General features: G+C 45.4%; 5 protein-coding genes across 5 annotated transcripts; 2 read left to right on the forward strand and 3 right to left on the reverse strand. All coding sequences in view use genetic code 12, as the record gives it.

Moving 5' to 3' along the window:
* Positions 1–4,159: 4,159 nt before the first annotated feature.
* SET3 (histone-binding protein) lies at positions 4,160–7,492 on the forward strand (the record flags this gene model as incomplete). Its single annotated transcript, XM_025487021.1, has 1 exon — positions 4,160–7,492. One exon carries the CDS (start codon positions 4,160–4,162, stop codon positions 7,490–7,492), a length of 3,333 nt encoding a protein of 1,110 aa, XP_025340469.1.
* Positions 7,493–7,600: 108 nt separating this feature from the next.
* On the reverse strand, positions 7,601–11,869 carry CXQ85_003376 (uncharacterized protein; the record flags this gene model as incomplete). The annotated part of the gene is made up of 1 exon (XM_025487022.1): positions 7,601–11,869. One exon carries the CDS (start codon positions 11,867–11,869, stop codon positions 7,601–7,603), a length of 4,269 nt encoding a protein of 1,422 aa, XP_025340470.1.
* Positions 11,870–12,745: 876 nt separating this feature from the next.
* Positions 12,746–13,708, reverse strand: CXQ85_003377 (diacylglycerol kinase; the record flags this gene model as incomplete). Its single annotated transcript, XM_025487023.1, has 1 exon — positions 12,746–13,708. The coding sequence occupies one exon, from the start codon at positions 13,706–13,708 to the stop codon at positions 12,746–12,748; it is 963 nt and encodes a 320-aa protein (XP_025340471.1).
* A 505-nt stretch (positions 13,709–14,213) lies between these two features.
* CXQ85_003378 (uncharacterized protein) lies at positions 14,214–15,437 on the forward strand (the record flags this gene model as incomplete). Its single annotated transcript, XM_025487024.1, has 1 exon — positions 14,214–15,437. One exon carries the CDS (start codon positions 14,214–14,216, stop codon positions 15,435–15,437), a length of 1,224 nt encoding a protein of 407 aa, XP_025340472.1.
* A 96-nt stretch (positions 15,438–15,533) lies between these two features.
* Positions 15,534–16,366, reverse strand: CXQ85_003379 (uncharacterized protein; the record flags this gene model as incomplete). Its single annotated transcript, XM_025487025.1, has 2 exons — positions 15,534–15,547; positions 15,580–16,366. The coding sequence occupies 2 exons, from the start codon at positions 16,364–16,366 to the stop codon at positions 15,534–15,536; spliced, it is 801 nt and encodes a 266-aa protein (XP_025340473.1).
* Between the last annotated feature and the right edge of the window lie 107 nt (positions 16,367–16,473).

The following is a 16,473-nucleotide window of genomic DNA, read 5'->3' on the forward strand; positions in this document are numbered from 1 at the left end:
ACCATTCAGCGGTTGGAGTCCTTCGACTATGCATCATCGACTATGCATCATTAACCCTAAACCTAAAGGTCAAGAAGGAGAGACGTTGACAAAGCAACGCCCTTCTAAGAAGTCGAGGACATGGACACAAATTTGACGAACAATCTAATTGTGATAGAAAATTAAAGAAGCAAAACTCATTTTTCTACACATTTGCACAAACTCAGCCTACACATCGATTGGTTATTACTGAGTCAATGCAACTACTCCAGCCATCATTACAGAAGGTAGAGTATAGATGTTTCCAATGTCTTTATCGGTGTCTAGCACTTCCACATACAAGGACTACTATGACATTTACCGGGAAAGTCCAAGGCCAAAGGGTACCAAGAGTTTAAATACATCCTAAGAAATCTGCTTTACATCTATCTTAATTACAAAGCAGTTGGCCGATTTCCGAATAGTCTACAATAATAATGCAGACTCGAGGTCCATACCATCTACGCTGTACTACAAGACTGGTATCATTTCCAAGATGACAAATCTCCAATTTCCCCGTCTTTCCGCATTTCTTCCAGCCTAAGAGATAATACTCCCAGTCTTATGCAACTCAAAGTGCCATGCTTATTAACTTTTACCTGTGTAACCTGTGCATTGTTCTGGACGACTATCGCCAGTAAAGCTCACTAACATGGACACTGTTATTAGAAAGACTTGGAGAAGCAAGATACACTTGCTGGGATACGAGGAACGCACATGGCCCAACGCGTCCAAGAATGAGATCATCAAATCGTTAATTGGGCCACAGATGCTACATTCTCCTCAGGAAACTCAACAATCAATGAACAGAGCTATGTTACTGAGTCACCGTTGCAATTCTACCACAATACTGGCATTTCGAAGCGTCATGAGTGTGAAGCTGTTTTTTTTCACCTCACAACCCCAACTGGGTTCATGGCTAAACTTAGGGCCGGAATATTTGATCATATATCGACGCATCGTCTCGTATGAATGAACAAGAGTATACTTATGCCAAGCAACGAGACTAAACAGCTCTGAAGCGCCATCCAGTTCTGGAGCAAGAACATCATTGAAATAACATCATTGAAATGTGAGCTAGAAGTTGAGGTTTCCACAAGCAGCTTGGACAGAAACCCCACTTGATGCCAAAGGGGGATCGCTGCATTTTCGACATCCATGAGACACGAGCTCACTGAAGGTTAAAGCGACAAGGGTAAAGAAATTACATTATCATTGACCGGCAAATGTACCACGATACAGGTAGATAATGACTGGCACTTCGTTATTCTCATTAGAAACCAGGAATGTATGGTAAGGTGACCTTACTTTGGTACCTCAGACCATAATTGGCGCTCCATTATGTCTCATTATTGACAAACCAACCCTCGCTCTAACTCGCCAACATCATAAGAAAAGCGAAGAAAGAAAATCCGCTTAAGCTCGTGTTTCCTATCCAGAAAGAGCGTACTCTAATAAGCGCCGCTGGACTATATGGCTACCAGGTCAGGTACTCCTCAATCATTCTCGCTCGATAGAAGAGAGTCTACAATAGAGACCCACTATCGTTAAAAGGTAAGCCATTTATTCGTTATCTTAATAATTGACTTGCGAAAGATTTGAAAGCAAAATATGACCAAAGGAGAACAGGTCTCTCCGTCGATCGTCCCTTTAGATAATAGGTGGATTATTATTGACACTTAAAGCCCGTCAGTAATAAGTATATGAAGCTAAGCAAAGCACATTATACCAGGTTCCACCACTAACCACATCTTGGAGATGTGTTAGAATGCTACTAACAGCGAAACAGCGAACGCAGAAACTGCGTCAAGTGGAGTCAACATTTTGACTCTTTACAGTCCAGTTCCAGTTGACAGAATCACCAACGCCTACGCACAATTCTAGGAAGACGTTCTTAGAGTCCTAAGCAAGCCATCCCACTGACTTCGTCCAGAATTTTTTTGACCTCCTTACCCCGGAAAGTTAAGGAGGATGTTTCTCTGGCGGCTGGTATTAAATCTTCCTCTGACAGGGTGGAATGGATACCAGGGAAGTCACAATGCAAAAAGACATTGAAGTAGTGAGAGTGGGGACCTCCATGAATCTTGGCCGGTTTAGGAGAGTACAAGCCTAGAGGGCAGGCTCGAGAGACGAAGTCAACACAGCTCCGAGTACTGTCCCGGCTAGCAGGACAGCGTATGCATCGTCGGTGAGTTCAGAACGGTTTTAGACAAGAAGACTACTATTCAAAGCGCATGGTGCCAAATTGGCGAAAGGGGGAATTCATGTGTTGTTCTCACTTTCAGATCTATATGAGGGAGATACCTCCCCGAAGGTCGCCAATTTACCATTGATTTCCATGCAGCTATTTAAGTCAACCCTAATAAGAGGAACCAAAACAACATAACAAGAATATCACTACTAATCAGAACCAAAGAAGGATTGCACACTTGAAGTGATGATCATAGGAAAGGAAAGCATGTTAAGAACGGGTTTAAGTTCACCAAAAGACTTCAAACACATCCGCAATATCTAATAGGTTGAACTGGAGAGTTAGGGAGTCACCAAAGTTCCCCCAGTTATACTTCGAGCATGAAACCTAACGGATAGCAGGACAAGCACACTCGCCATAGAAAGAAAAAGGGGATAGTGAGAGCAGGCACAACAGTCAATCAGGTTCTCAACCAAGGAACTCAACAGCCAGCAATACAGTTCGAAACAGCTAAATTAAACGTTGGTCCTTAACAACTAACATGGATGCTTAAACAAAACGATGTCGAACTTTGAACTGATAAAGTTAGCTGGACCTGATTTCACTAATCCCAAAGGAACTAAACCACGAAACCTTGAACAGAGACTTCCCCTAATGACACACTAAATGGACTACGCATGCAACCTTGGGCTGATCAAATAGGCTTTACTCCCATAAGAAGGAGACCTGTCTTAAAGAGTGGATTACTAGTGAACAAGGCCAGTCGCGTTGAAGACACAACATAGAAATGTACTCAGAGATTATTTGTTAAAGGCGGCTATGACGGAACATGAGCAAGTTGCGAGACAAGAAGTCAGGAAGAAAACAGCAGGTTACCTGGGACAATTGCAAATATAGAAGGACGGGTCCTACGGAAGATTTCATCAAAGAACTATCTGAAGAAGCCAGATACTTGTTAACCTAGCTACATCTCTTGCGCAACAAAGATAAAGGGAATTCACCCTACCGCCGAGCTACAATAAATCCGCGACAACCTTGGACAAAGCAGAGAAGATAAAATAAATACTCTGCTGTGGTACTACAACGAGAGATAACAACCAGTTTGTCATGAGGTGTCTCTACCCAGATGTAATGTCTTGAGCACCATGAGCGTCCCGACCATACGGTTGCAACACTCACAAACATGTCTAGGTTCTCGTTGATGTGCCTGTGGGATATAGAGTAACAAACTCTATCCCAGTGGAAAAGCGAAAGTAAGAGGACAACCGGTCCCAAGAGGACAGACGGTTCCAAGAGGAAAGAAGTCAATTTTCGAACGAACGATCAATATGTGACTTAAATAATCGTCGAAGAATCAAAGGAATCAGAACTGTCATTCATCATCAGACAGTTACGCCCTTCACGAAGCTTTGGGCTCAAAATTCAGTGTCATGGACAATCATTTAAGTGGTCCTTCGAATGTCCCAAATCCTTAACAACAACTATACGAACATTTACAGACTACTTTTGATAAGGACGCTCCACTGATACAGGCCATATCTACCCGAACTCAAATGAATCTTAGGCCACAGGCTAAGAACGGGTGTTGGAATACATGCTCTATATGCAGGCATGATGATATCCTGTTGCCCAGATTCCTATAGTTGCTATGATGATGACCCTCTTACTTGCTTGCCATCCAATGTCTTCACTATATAAGGATGGCATCTCCCATCCTTCTTTCCTTAACTAGTTATCTCAATACACTACGAACCACTCTTTACTATAAACCCAGCTATGTCCGTTACATAGTCTTTCTTACCTACAGTCGTGCACCCTTCATCTAACAATGTACAAAGCGCACGTGACCTTAAACGTTTGGTCGCATAGCATAGCTTAACGATACTTTCCTAAAAAATCGTATATTTAAGCAACCACAGGACTCTTTCTGCCCCTGGTATCAGATTCTCCATGAACAAGGAAAAAGAAAAGGAGCAGCTTCTTCAGGACGCTTCTACCCTTCTTATGTTCGCCAACGTGGCCCGTCAAGGCCTGGGGCTGCCTGGCGACTCACCTACCGATCAGAACAAAACATCTTCACCACAAGAAGCAAACCAACCAAACCCAAGCGGACAACCTCACAGTGGTGGCTCGAGTGTTTCTACTACTTTGAAGAACTCTCCAACGCAGGGTGCCACCGAGTCTCCCTCGATACCTCAGAAGTCGCCTAGCCAGATACCAAGCCAGACACCTTCAGGTCCACAACTATCTCCTAGCCAGCCGGCTGTGCGTTCGCCACCACAACTTCGACACGGGTCGTGGAATACTCCTCTAGGCTCTCAGTCCCATTTACTGCCAGGCAGCGGCTCCCTACCGCCTGCTCTCCCTAATAGAGGCTATTTTCCATATGTGTACTCTGGCAGCTCACATTACGGGCCAGGCCTCCAACAGCCTCCACAACAGTTACCTCACTTAGGACATTCTCCCCAATCTAGTGAAGCCAAAATTCCATCTATCGCCAACATCCTGAGTTATCCAAAGCTAGAAGAGAGTGCTGCTATCAAACAAGAGCCTAAGGACAGTGCTAATGTGAAAAGTCCTCCGCTTGATTCTGGAAAACCACAGTCACCAAGCCAGGGCAACCTTCCTGCTCAAGGTAGCTTCCAGACGCACCGCAGGTCGACTTCAGGAGGCTTCTCTAGTTCGGGCCACTCTCCTGGTGCAGCCAAGGTTGCATTGTCAAGAGGAATTAATGTCGAAACAGGGAAGAGAAGCACGGACAATGCTGTCATTGCCGCTGCCGCTTTGGCGGCCGCTGCTGACATTCCTCTTCCACTAAAGCGGAAGGAAGAGGAGACCAAGCCAGAGGACACTTCAAAAGCCCCTGCTACCAAAGATGATTCTGTCGTTACAGAGCCAGAGGATGATAACAAAACGGACGATGAGACGATACCAGAAAACACGCCAAGAACAGGTGCCGTGGCAGCTTTCCCATCCACGTCAACACAGCCCCGTGTGAATCGTCCTGTCACTCCACCATCTCCCCAACAGGAGCCTCCAAAACCACTTACTTTGAACGATGGCTCGCTAGAGACTGCTAAAGCAATCGGCCTGACATCTTCAGAGCATGCCGCTGCCGTGCAACCAAAGGAAGAGCAAGAGCCTCACAGCACAACAAATTATAGACCTCCTCCACTTCATCTTTACAAGGTGGATCCAGACTCAGGCATCATTGGTTGTATTTGCGGTATTGAAGAAGATGATGGTTTTACTATTCAGTGTGATGTTTGTTTCCGTTGGCAGCACTGCTCTTGTATGGGCTATAGAACCAATGAGGAAGTTCCAGAGGACGAATACAAGTGTTATTACTGTGACGAAAGAAAATGGAATAAGTTTAATCCTGACACATGCCGAAAAGATACCTTGGCACGCTTGGAACTCGAGAAGGCTTCTGAACTGGCAACATCTAAATCTCTTCCAGGGAAGCGTAAAGCCTCTGGTAGCAACGGGGAAGACAAAAAGAAACGCAAGACTGAAAAGGATGCTAAACCTGCGGTCGCTACTTCCAGTGAGGTCCGTCCTGGCAATAGCAAGCGTAAGTCTTCAGGAAACTTAGCAGCTGCGAATGTCACGCCAGCATCTCCTGGTGTGCTGGACATCCCACTCAAGAATAATGATTTGCTCGAAGACGGTGTTACCGCAGAAACTTATCAAAGCGTCTACTACAAACTCAAGGACTACGATTACAAGACGCCTTCTGTCAAGAGAAATTTGGAGTTATTGGGTGCTGAGTTCGAGAAGAGCTCCCAAAGATCGCTGGCGATCGAAACAGTCCCATTAGCCTCCTACAAGTCGACTAAGTTCAGTAAAGTAATCTTGCCGATTCATCAAAGATACTTGCAGGAGAAGAATGAGCTTCAAAAGAACAAAGGCTATAATAAGACAGCAGTCCAAGTGAAGCCATACAGTGAGAACCCGAAGCACAAATTCACGGGCGTTCAGAAGGTCGGATTGTATATTACTGAACGTGCTGCAACCCCTGGCGCTGACACGACTATTCCTGCCGGGACTAATGTTATCGAGTATTTGGGTGAAGTCGACTTCTTTGATCTGTACAAGGCTAATCATGCCAATCAGTACTCGCTGTGGGGTGCAGTGAAACCGAAGGTAGCTGTTGTCGACTTGAAGCTTTTTGAGAACCAGCCACCGGTTCAGGTCGTTATTGATGCTCGTTTTGTTGGTAATGAATCTCGTTTCATCCGAAAGTCCTGTCCAAATGCAGCTAATTGTGAAATAAGGCCTGTTTACATTCCACAGTTAAGGTCCTTCAAATTCTTTGTTGTTACTACAAAGCCAATCACATTGAAGGGTGATACCATGGATGAAGAGTTGCGGATTGCCTGGGAATGGGATGATTTGCATCCTATCAAGCAAATGGTGCCTGCGACCGAGTCAGCGGATATTAAGGACTGTAAGAAGTTTGAGGATTTCGACGAAGACCTGAAATTTCTTTTGATCTCATGTGTTGATGCTATCCTCAACTTTACTGAGTGTGGTTGCAATACAGCACCTTCGACATCACAATGCGCTATTTTCAAGATCAAGAAGGCAACTTCGTATTTGCTGAGATCTACTAGGAAAGCCTCGGGTCTCTCCAATACCTCCTTGAGTAAATCAAAGGAGGTTTTGATGATGCCCCAACAGGTCAAAGAATTTGTCTCATGGAAGGAGAGACTCGTGGAGCGTGACGGGAAATTGCATGCCGCTTTATTCTCTCTTACTCCATCAGATGAGTCGAGCGAGATCTCGAGCGAAGATGATCCAGCTCTTGAGCGATCTGCTACTCCTGGGGTTCAATCTGTGGCTGATGTGACAGTGGAGAAAGCTGTGCGAGACAAGTCGTCCTTCTTCCGCGTTCCTTTTAAGAAACAACTTCTTTCTCGCGGGCACTTTTACCCTAATAATGGACGGACCATTGAATATTCGACTGAGGAGAAGACAGCCGGAGATACTAAAGAAGCAGATGGTTCAAGAGTGTTGGCTATACCTATTGTACCAGAAATTCTTTCTCTGATTCGGGACACTGTGAACGAAACATTGAAACCTTTAGCAAGAATTACTAGCGATGTAAAGGTCTCTGTGGACTCGACCGAAAGAAAGGAGAGCGTTGGTGGTCAAGAAAAAGAGAATGTTCCAGTGGAACTTGCAACTTCGAGGTCTGAGGAAGTTGTGGAGCCTGTTACTAAGACACCAGCTGTTGTGAAGAAGCTTTCGTTCGCAGACTACAAGAAGAAGATGAAGTAAACGATCATTTGCACCCGATACAGAGGGACAATGTTAATTGTAAAATTATGTTAATAGAAAACAATCATAGAATCTATCCTTTATTACCCTAATTAAGTTATGCCGCAGTTATCTATCTCTAGCCACAAAGTCTTCCTTCGTAATGTTGGATTTTTCACACATTTGCTGGAAGATGCTATGCTTCAGATTAAATAAGTTCCATGGGGTGTCAAATTCCTTGATCTCACCCTTATCTAAGACGAGAATTCTGTCGTAGTTGACAATCGTCTTCAATCTATGAGCAATGCACAAAATGGTACAATCATTAAACTCCCTCTTGATTGTTTCTTGAATCTTGCTGTCCGTCTCGTAATCGACAGACGAGGTAGCTTCATCCAAAATCAAAATCTTCGAACCTCTCACCAAGGCTCTAGCGAACGAAATGAGTTGTCTTTCACCAAGAGAGAAGTTGGAACCGTTATCTTCCACTTCTCTGTCCAAGTGGAACTTAAAAAGATTCTCACTGCTCTTGCTTTGGTTCCTGATGGTTGAAAGTTTAGAGGCCTCGATGAGGCCAGCTCTTCTCATAGCATCCCACAAGACGTCGTCAGGACTGGCGCCAAATGGATCCAAGTTCTTCCTAATGCTGCCTCTAAACAAAACGGGATCTTGAGGAATGATGGACAATTTGGATCTCAAGTCGCGAAGACCGATACTGCCGATATCGACGCCGTCAATCTCAATGCTACCTTCATTCAACTCTGCCAATCTGTACAAAGCAGTCATGATGGACGACTTTCCAGCACCTGTACGACCACAGATACCAATCTTTTCAAGCGGATTGATATCCATGTTGAGAGACTTCAAGACATTTGGTAAGCCCTCTCTGTAAGCCAAAGAAGCATTGATGAACCTGATACCACCCTCTTCTGGCCATGATGGAGGAAGAACGGAGTTCTCGTAAGTGTAAGGAGCCTCTTGTTCCAAATGGAATGCATACTCACAGATACGTTCAACGGCGTTCATCTCGTTTTCAACCTGGGTGTATGTCCTGACCAACATCGACAACTGACCAGCAATTTGCAAAACATAGGATAACAACAAACCAGTGGCAGCTGGACCAATGTCAAACACTCTGAAGATACAGAGGAAACAAATGATAATGGCAAACAACATCGCAATGAGATCCAAATGAATGGCTAACCAACGCTGGTTAGCAATGGTCAAATAGTAAGCCTCATTCATGTTGTCAATAAAGGTAGAATTCTTCTTTCTGAAACGAGTCTGAGCCTTGTAAGCTTTGATGGTGTTCATACCACTAAGAGTCTCATTGAAATTGTTGTAGACAAAAGATCTCTGAGTAGCTTCAAGTCTCTTGATCTCTCTAGCAGATGCTTGATAGAAATTACCCACGGAAACAAAAATAGCACCCAAGAATGGGATGGCAATGGCGAACCATGGAAGGTAAATGACACACAAAACAATCACACCGATAATGTTAGACAAGAAGTAAATCAACATTCTAATCTGATTACCAATCTCGTTATCCAACGTGTCGGTGTCCTTGGTGAATCTGTTGAGAATTCTGCCCATTGGAGTGGTATCCATGAAAGACATAGGCGCACGCAAGACTCTGCTAACAGCCTTCAAGTTCAACACCTTTGCGGCCTCGTTCGTCATGTAAGCAACGATAATAAATTCGGAAGACAAGAAAATGAAGGCAAGAACAGTGAACATGACGTAGAAGCCAATGTAAAAACCATTGTCCTTACCATCGAACTTGAAATCTGACCAGAAGGTCAACCAAGTGTTCGTGAACAACTGACAGAAAACAGCCACAATAGTCAAAGTGATAATTATTGGAACACCAGTGTAGTACTTGAATATACCGGATCCGTACTTGATGTATCTCTTGTAAACCACACCCTTGATACGGTTCACGGCACGGTTCTCCTGAGACATAAGACGACCATCTTGCTTCTCGTTGACGTTATAATCGTGACGTTCAGCTTCTTCGTCGGGAATGGTACTTTGCTTTTGAGAGAGCTGACGCTCAATCATCTCGCGCTCTTCAATTTCAGGGTCCTCACCAAGTGCTTCCTCTGGCAGGGTCTCTTCTTCGTCATCGTCAGCAGACTCCGAGCTAAACTTCATCAAGTGTTCGAAGCCAGCATTCGTCTTTCTCAAATCCTCGAGGGTGCCCACATCAACGGTACCGTCACCGTTAAGGAAAACGACACGATCAGCTGCACCAATCAAAGACAACTGGTGAGTAGCCAAGATTCTAGTCTTGTCCTTCAAGAGACCCAAAAGACAGTTGTTCATGATATGCTTACCAACACGGGCATCAACTGCACTCAACACGTCATCTAAAAGAACGATATCCTTGTTAGCGTACACAGCTCTGGCCAAGTTGATTCTGGCCTTCTGACCACCTGACAAGTTGATACCTCTTTCACCAATTTCGGTCTGGTCACCGGCAGGCAAAATCTCCAAATCACTCTCAAGAGAACATGCATAAAGAACGGAATCATAGGTGTCCTGGTCGAACTCTTCACCGAACAAGATGTTTTCTCTCACGGTAGTGTTTTGAATCCAAGGGTTTTCACAAAGCAAGAGGCTACCGTTTACATCGACATGGCCGGCAACACGCTTCATAAATCCGGCAAGAGCATTCAACAAGGAAGTCTTACCAGAACCAATGAGACCAGTGATAACAATGAATTCACCCTTTTGTACGGAAAGGTCAATGTTTGACAAACCAGTAAAGATAGTAGCTTCCATGGTGGAAGAGCCAGTGGAATAAGTGGTAAGCTTTGGTTCGGCATCTGACTCCTTCATAGTATTAGTGGACAGAGACAGCTTGTCGTCTGACTGTCCTTGATTTTCTTTGGCTTCGCCCTTCTCGGTAATCTCGAGGTCATTTTTAGGCTTAACTTCATCTTCATCGTCATCCGAAGAGTTGTCGAAAGATTCCCATTCAAAGCTAGCATTTTTAATAGAAATGGAGAGGCCATCCTTTTCCATTTGGTCCCTGGTTTCTGGAGGAGCGTAAATGGCGGTGGCATTAGCGTCAACCTCCTCGGCAGCTAAGAATTGAGCGGCTCTCATGATACCAACAGCAGCGTCCGAACCAGTTGCCAAAGCAAGTGGCAACATGATGACTTGTTGAGCCATGGAGTTGAACAAGGAAATGGAAGAGAATAAACTGGCAGGGTCCTTAGTAGAGCCAGAAGTGGCATACAATACCAAAAAGGATGCCATAGATGCAAACAATGTAAGACACATAGCCAGCGAAAGAATAACGTTTCTGCCGACTTGCATTTTATAGATGATGTTCATTTCCTTAGCACGGTTCTCGCCAATAACATCATTGTAGGGTTCCTCCCAAGAATAGTACTTGATGATTTTGAGGTTGTTGAGGACTTCCTTGATATAATTGACACGGGCATCGGTATACTTGTTAGCCTTCTTTCTGTAAGCAAACAACTTACCAGTGAAGACCATAATGAAACCCAAGAAAAGGAAAACGAGGCCGATACCGACCAATGCTGGGGCGCCAATGTTCCAAATTAAAATACCGATGGCGACGGCAATAGGGATGGGGAACGACACCAAGAAAGGCTGGAAGCCCAAGGCAAAATCAATTCTAGCCAAATCTGTACCCATCATGGAAGTGATTTTAGAAGCAGGGTAATCGTGTCTAGCACGATCACTCAAACGGAACGACTTATCTAGGAAAGCCTTGGTCAAAACACCCTTGACCTGGGCACCTGTGAGCATAGCGTTCTGGAAACCATGGTTAATTAAAATACCGATAATAAGCACCATAAAAGAGGCACCCAAGGCGTAACCTACACCTTTACCGGTTTGAGTGTCGAGGCCCATGGCGTGTCTCTCGACAAACTGAATAAGTTTCTTGGAAAGCAATGGATTGGTCACAGCCGCAGTGTTGGCCAAAGTGTTATACAAGCAAGCAAGACCATACTGCCACTTGAAAGTTTCAAGAATGGCCCATGCACATAATAGCTTTGGAGGCTGGTAACCTTCAAGGTCCTCTTCAGCCGGCACGGAGCTATTTTCAATGGTTTCGCCTCTAGCCTTGCACTTTGCGGCGATATGTTTCTGACGAGCATCATGAAGACGACGTTCAAAGATGCCTTCAAAACGAGCAGTCATTGCTTCAACCTCATTCTCGTCATTAAGCTTATACAAATCAGCAGTATCCAAGGTTCTCTTGTAACCTGTGCTCATCACAGGATGAAGCCACCAAAAGAAAATGGCGGAAAAGATATTGGGTCTTTTGGGGTACACTATCCGCTCATCGTCATAGGGCACGGGAGGCACTTTCTTAGAAAGAAACGGCGTCAAAAGCCGCTTCTGGCGACGCTGGTCCATTGCTGTGATATTCAATACAGCCGTAGCTTTGGATGCAAATGCCAGGGCTTAAGTAGTACCACGGAGAAAGAAGCGGAGGTGCGGAACTGCGCGGAGAATTAGTAAAGCTGCAATCTGTCTTGCACACACAATAGGGTAAGACAGGCTGCCTGGCAGATAGATAGTAACGTTGGGAGCCAACCGACAGTGAGGCACCACACACAAGAGCACGGCTTAAGCAAAAAAAGCGAAAAATTCGTAGGTGGTTACACAAGCTGGGTATGAGCACAGAATATATACGGACAGCAAATAGCCAAGAGGGAAGTGGAAGACAGATAGGCTTTACAGATGGAAGGTATAAGGTATGACTATACTTTCTCGGTTGGAGGCAAACGATAAGCCTTGATTTGTGGTGAGGGAGGGGGAGCAGAGGAGGTGGAGGAAAAACGGGAAAAATTGCCCTTGTGCTGAAACTTCCTTATGGTAGTTTTTGCCACCAGTTGCCTCTTTGCTGTATCCCCTGTTGCGGCTGCTGGAGCCATTTGCGGTTGCGAGAAAAAAGGTGGTGGAAGTGGTCTCGGTGATTACGGCGAAACGCAGTGAAAAACTCGGTATTCGGTTCTGGCTCGGCTTCTCGGATAACACAAAGATGCGAAACTCTTGGTACTGCCCTGAGTGGCCACGCTACGATGGACAAGAAGAAAAGGATATAAATCCTTGATGCAAGTACGTATGTCGGCCGCTTGGCCTTTCATTAACTATGTGTGGCAGCTACCAAGGTCGCCTGGTCACCTGGTCACCTGGTCGCTTTGATCTGTGCTGGTGCGGGTTGGCATTAGCGCACGGAGGCAAGGCAGCCCGGTCTATTTCTACTCTATTTCTCCCTCTTCTCACACTTTACACCTTGGTAGCCCACACCAACGCGTACAAGAGAATGGCACTCATCACTGGGATGATGAGATTGTCGTCGATGCCGCCAATGTCAGATGCTTCGGATACGGAGGCTGCTACGCCTGTGGCAAGCGCATAGACGTGCAAGTTCATCATGCTGGTTTCCTTGGTCCAGAAAATCTGCCCTGGCAAGTTCACATAGTCGTACTCCACGCAAAAGTAGCCGTAGAATAAATAGCACAGGAACACGCCTGTGGCAAAGCTGGCAAGGCATCCCGCCAAAGACTTGCCGGGCATCACTTTTGGCGTATACTTACCCCAGAGACGCCCGATGGTCAGCGCAGCGGTGTCAGCCCAACTCAAGAGCAACACGCTCATGACGGCAATATCTTTAGGTGCTGATGTGAAAACAAGCAGCACGCCCAACGCGTAGAATAGCGTGCCGTTCCATCCGTTGATTTCACTTTGTCTCAGAATAATACCAAACCATTTAGTCACCATCTCATTGACTTTAGGGTTACGAAGACGAATAAAGTCATTGAGGAAAAGAACAGTGGTTAACGCAATCATCGGGTACAAGATCTGGTTCATCGTGCATCCCAACGTATAAAGATATAGCGAAAATGGTCCAATCGAAGAATGCAATACTTTTCTGGGGATCTCGTGTCTCAAGGCCCATTCCTTCCATGTTTCTGGTTCCTGGGCCACTGCGCCGGTCTTGATATCCCCATCGCCGCCTTTGGTCAATACGGAGTCTTGAGTAGCGTCACTCAACAGCACGTCTGTGCTAATGACAGAGATCAGGTCCTCTGAGTCGCTCACCTCAGTTGCCTCATCAATAAACGTAGGATCCTCGTCTTCATTGTAATTGGCAAACGAGGCGTTGACAAGTCTCTTTCTAGCAGACTTTTGCGGCGTGGCCGTGGCCAGTTGTGTTCTTGGAGGCGTAGGTGTTACTGGCACGGACATGGTTTGCTGAAAGTAACTGGTAGTTTGGATTTGTTTGTTTGGCCCTGTTTATTGTGCGATGCGATGCGATCTGGGTCAGCTTTAGATGATCACTTTATCTAGGGGGAAGCAATAAGAAACTAAAGGCGAAGGGGTGGGAATGTTGGGTAAAAAATAAAAACAAGCCTGCTTGTGAGGTCAGCCCGGAATGTGTCGGTTCGTTTTTGTGTGATAGGGGCGATGTGTCGCTTTATATACTTGCTTTCTCGGACTTTTCATCCTCGGCTCAGCTCCAAACGAGCCGCCAAGCCACCTGGGACAATATTCTCCGAACGTTATGTGCTATGGACTTTGTTAATTGGTAGATACGGATCATTGTTCGATCTTTATGACTCGTGTGATGCTTCAGGTTTGAAATTTGTATTTTTTACGACGTGTTTTAGTTATACTTTCTTATATTCGTAAAAGTAGGCTACTTTTGTATTTCGCAGCCACTGTTACATTTTGCAACCATTTCACAATCACCATGCTTTTCCTACGTTGCTTCGTTCCGGTGCTTTTGGCACTATTGGTTGCATCACAGGATCCAGACTCGGACTTGGAGCGGTTTCAAGATCATCTACGAATTTTCCGTGATGTTTTAGGTGTTAGGAACGAGACAAGGTTGGCTATGCTTCGCAAGATGCTTGAGGAAACACACTCTACAACAGAAGTACCCATAGATGTGAGTGGTGGCTCTGAAACAACCTCTGAAATGATTTTTTCTATTCTTCCCATCGGTCCAATGCCTCCACCAGCGGTTCCAACCAAGACTGAGCCCTTAACTGTTACAGTGACGTCAGTTGTGACTCCCAACCCGATTGAATCAACGGCCCTCGAAGAGATATTTAAAAGCCTTTTGCAGCAACATTTGAAGACGTATATACAACCATCGCCGGCGGAGTCAAGGGAGACCACCCTGTGGGTCGAGCCTTCCAAGACGTTTGAGAATGAAGCTGCACCTACGCAGCCAGCAACACCATCAGAGCCTGTTCTTATACCAACAGATAGCCTAGATGATACAAAGCCTCCATCAGACCAGCTGCCAAAAGGCGGCACCAAGAAACAACTCGCCAATATCAAGCATGAAAACAAGATCCAGGTCTTACCGCAATTCAGACACCACAAGATAGGGCAGGCTATCAAAGGCGGTATATATGGGAAGCCAAAGGTAGCTTGGTTCGGCAATTATGCGACGAAGCCAGAAGCTGCTGTTTCTTTGCCGGCTCCAGAAACTTCTTCAGTAACATCCTTTCTGACTGAGTTTCCAGAAGTCGATACCATCATCGAGGAAGCGCCTCATGCAGAGGTGGAGGAAGCACAAGGGGACGAAGAATGGGACTATGAACCCGAAGGCTCGAGTATCACAGAAGCCCCGGTGCCCCAAATGACATCGACAGCAGAGCTTCCACTTACAACGGCATCACCTTCCAGTAGAAGATCCGCTTCTAACGCTCCAACTAAACCGACAACATTGAGCTCAATTCCAAAAATCAATAAGAGCAATAAGACTAGAAACCCGGCTGACTCCGTGTTATACGCCACTGTTGCTCCTCAGACACCAGAAAAGCTCCAGTCCACATGGGAAAGACGCCGAAAGACAAGGACCGCCCATATATACGATGTTTTCTCTAACACTGCGGTGGCCCAACCATCATATTCACTGACTTTGGGCATCTTAGTGTTTGCCTTCTTCATGGTGTTCTTATAGAATATTCTTTAGTTTTCCAATTTTTGTATGACTGCTCTTGCAACATCCACGTATGGGTCCAGGACTGGATCATCGGGGTGCAGCACAACCACTGGCTTACCAGCGTCCGACTGAGTGCAAATAATTTCGTTTAATGGAATACTGGCCAATACATCAAGGCCTTGTTTCTTTGCTTCCTTGGCAGCACCTTCAGTGCCAAAGACATGAGACTCGTGCTTGCAATTAGGACATAAAAAGTAGCTCATATTCTGAACTATTCCTAGCACTGGAGTGTTAACCTTATTGAACATTGCCATACCTTTCACAGCATCAATCAATGCAATATCCTGTGGAGTAGAGACAATGACAGCACCATCAACCTTCAATTGCTGTGTCACACTAAGTTGAGTATCGCCTGTTCCTGGAGGCATGTCCACCACCAAGTAATCCAACTTAGGCCATTCCACTTCAAACATCAATTGCTGTAGTGCTTTCATCACCATGAGTCCTCGCCATACCACGGCATTCTCTGGAGGAACTAAGTAGCCCATAGACATGGACGCTAAACCATAGTTAGTCATGGGTAGCAACTTCCCACTTTCTGATAGTCTTGGTTCGCCACTCAATTTGAGTAGCTTTGGGATAGATGGTCCAAAGATATCCACATCTAGGATACCTGTGTTCTTACCGAGCTTCTGTAGCCCCAATGCTGTGTTCACTGCAACGGTCGACTTGCCAACTCCACCTTTACCCGAAGCAACAAGAATTGTCTTATCCACATTAGGAATACGTTGTTTCACCGGTAGTCCTCTGGACATACGAGGCATCTGTGGGGCATTCTTATCCTTTGGCAAACCCAATGGATTCTCGTGACGCAAGCTCTGGGACAGAGCCAAAGTCCTTGAAATGAACTGTGGACGAATGAAGTTGGTGGTTTTCGTCAATGCCATGATGCTGTTCTTTGGATGGATATGCTAAGGAAGAACCAGTAGCTTACTCAGTGGGCCCTATACATCTGATGCGATGAGGCTGCGAAACATATATACATCTTACCCCA

This window comes from Candidozyma haemuli, assembly GCF_002926055.2.
Source record: "Candidozyma haemuli strain B11899 chromosome Unknown E_2014730914, whole genome shotgun sequence".
Classification (NCBI taxonomy): domain Eukaryota; kingdom Fungi; phylum Ascomycota; class Pichiomycetes; order Serinales; family Metschnikowiaceae; genus Candidozyma; species Candidozyma haemuli.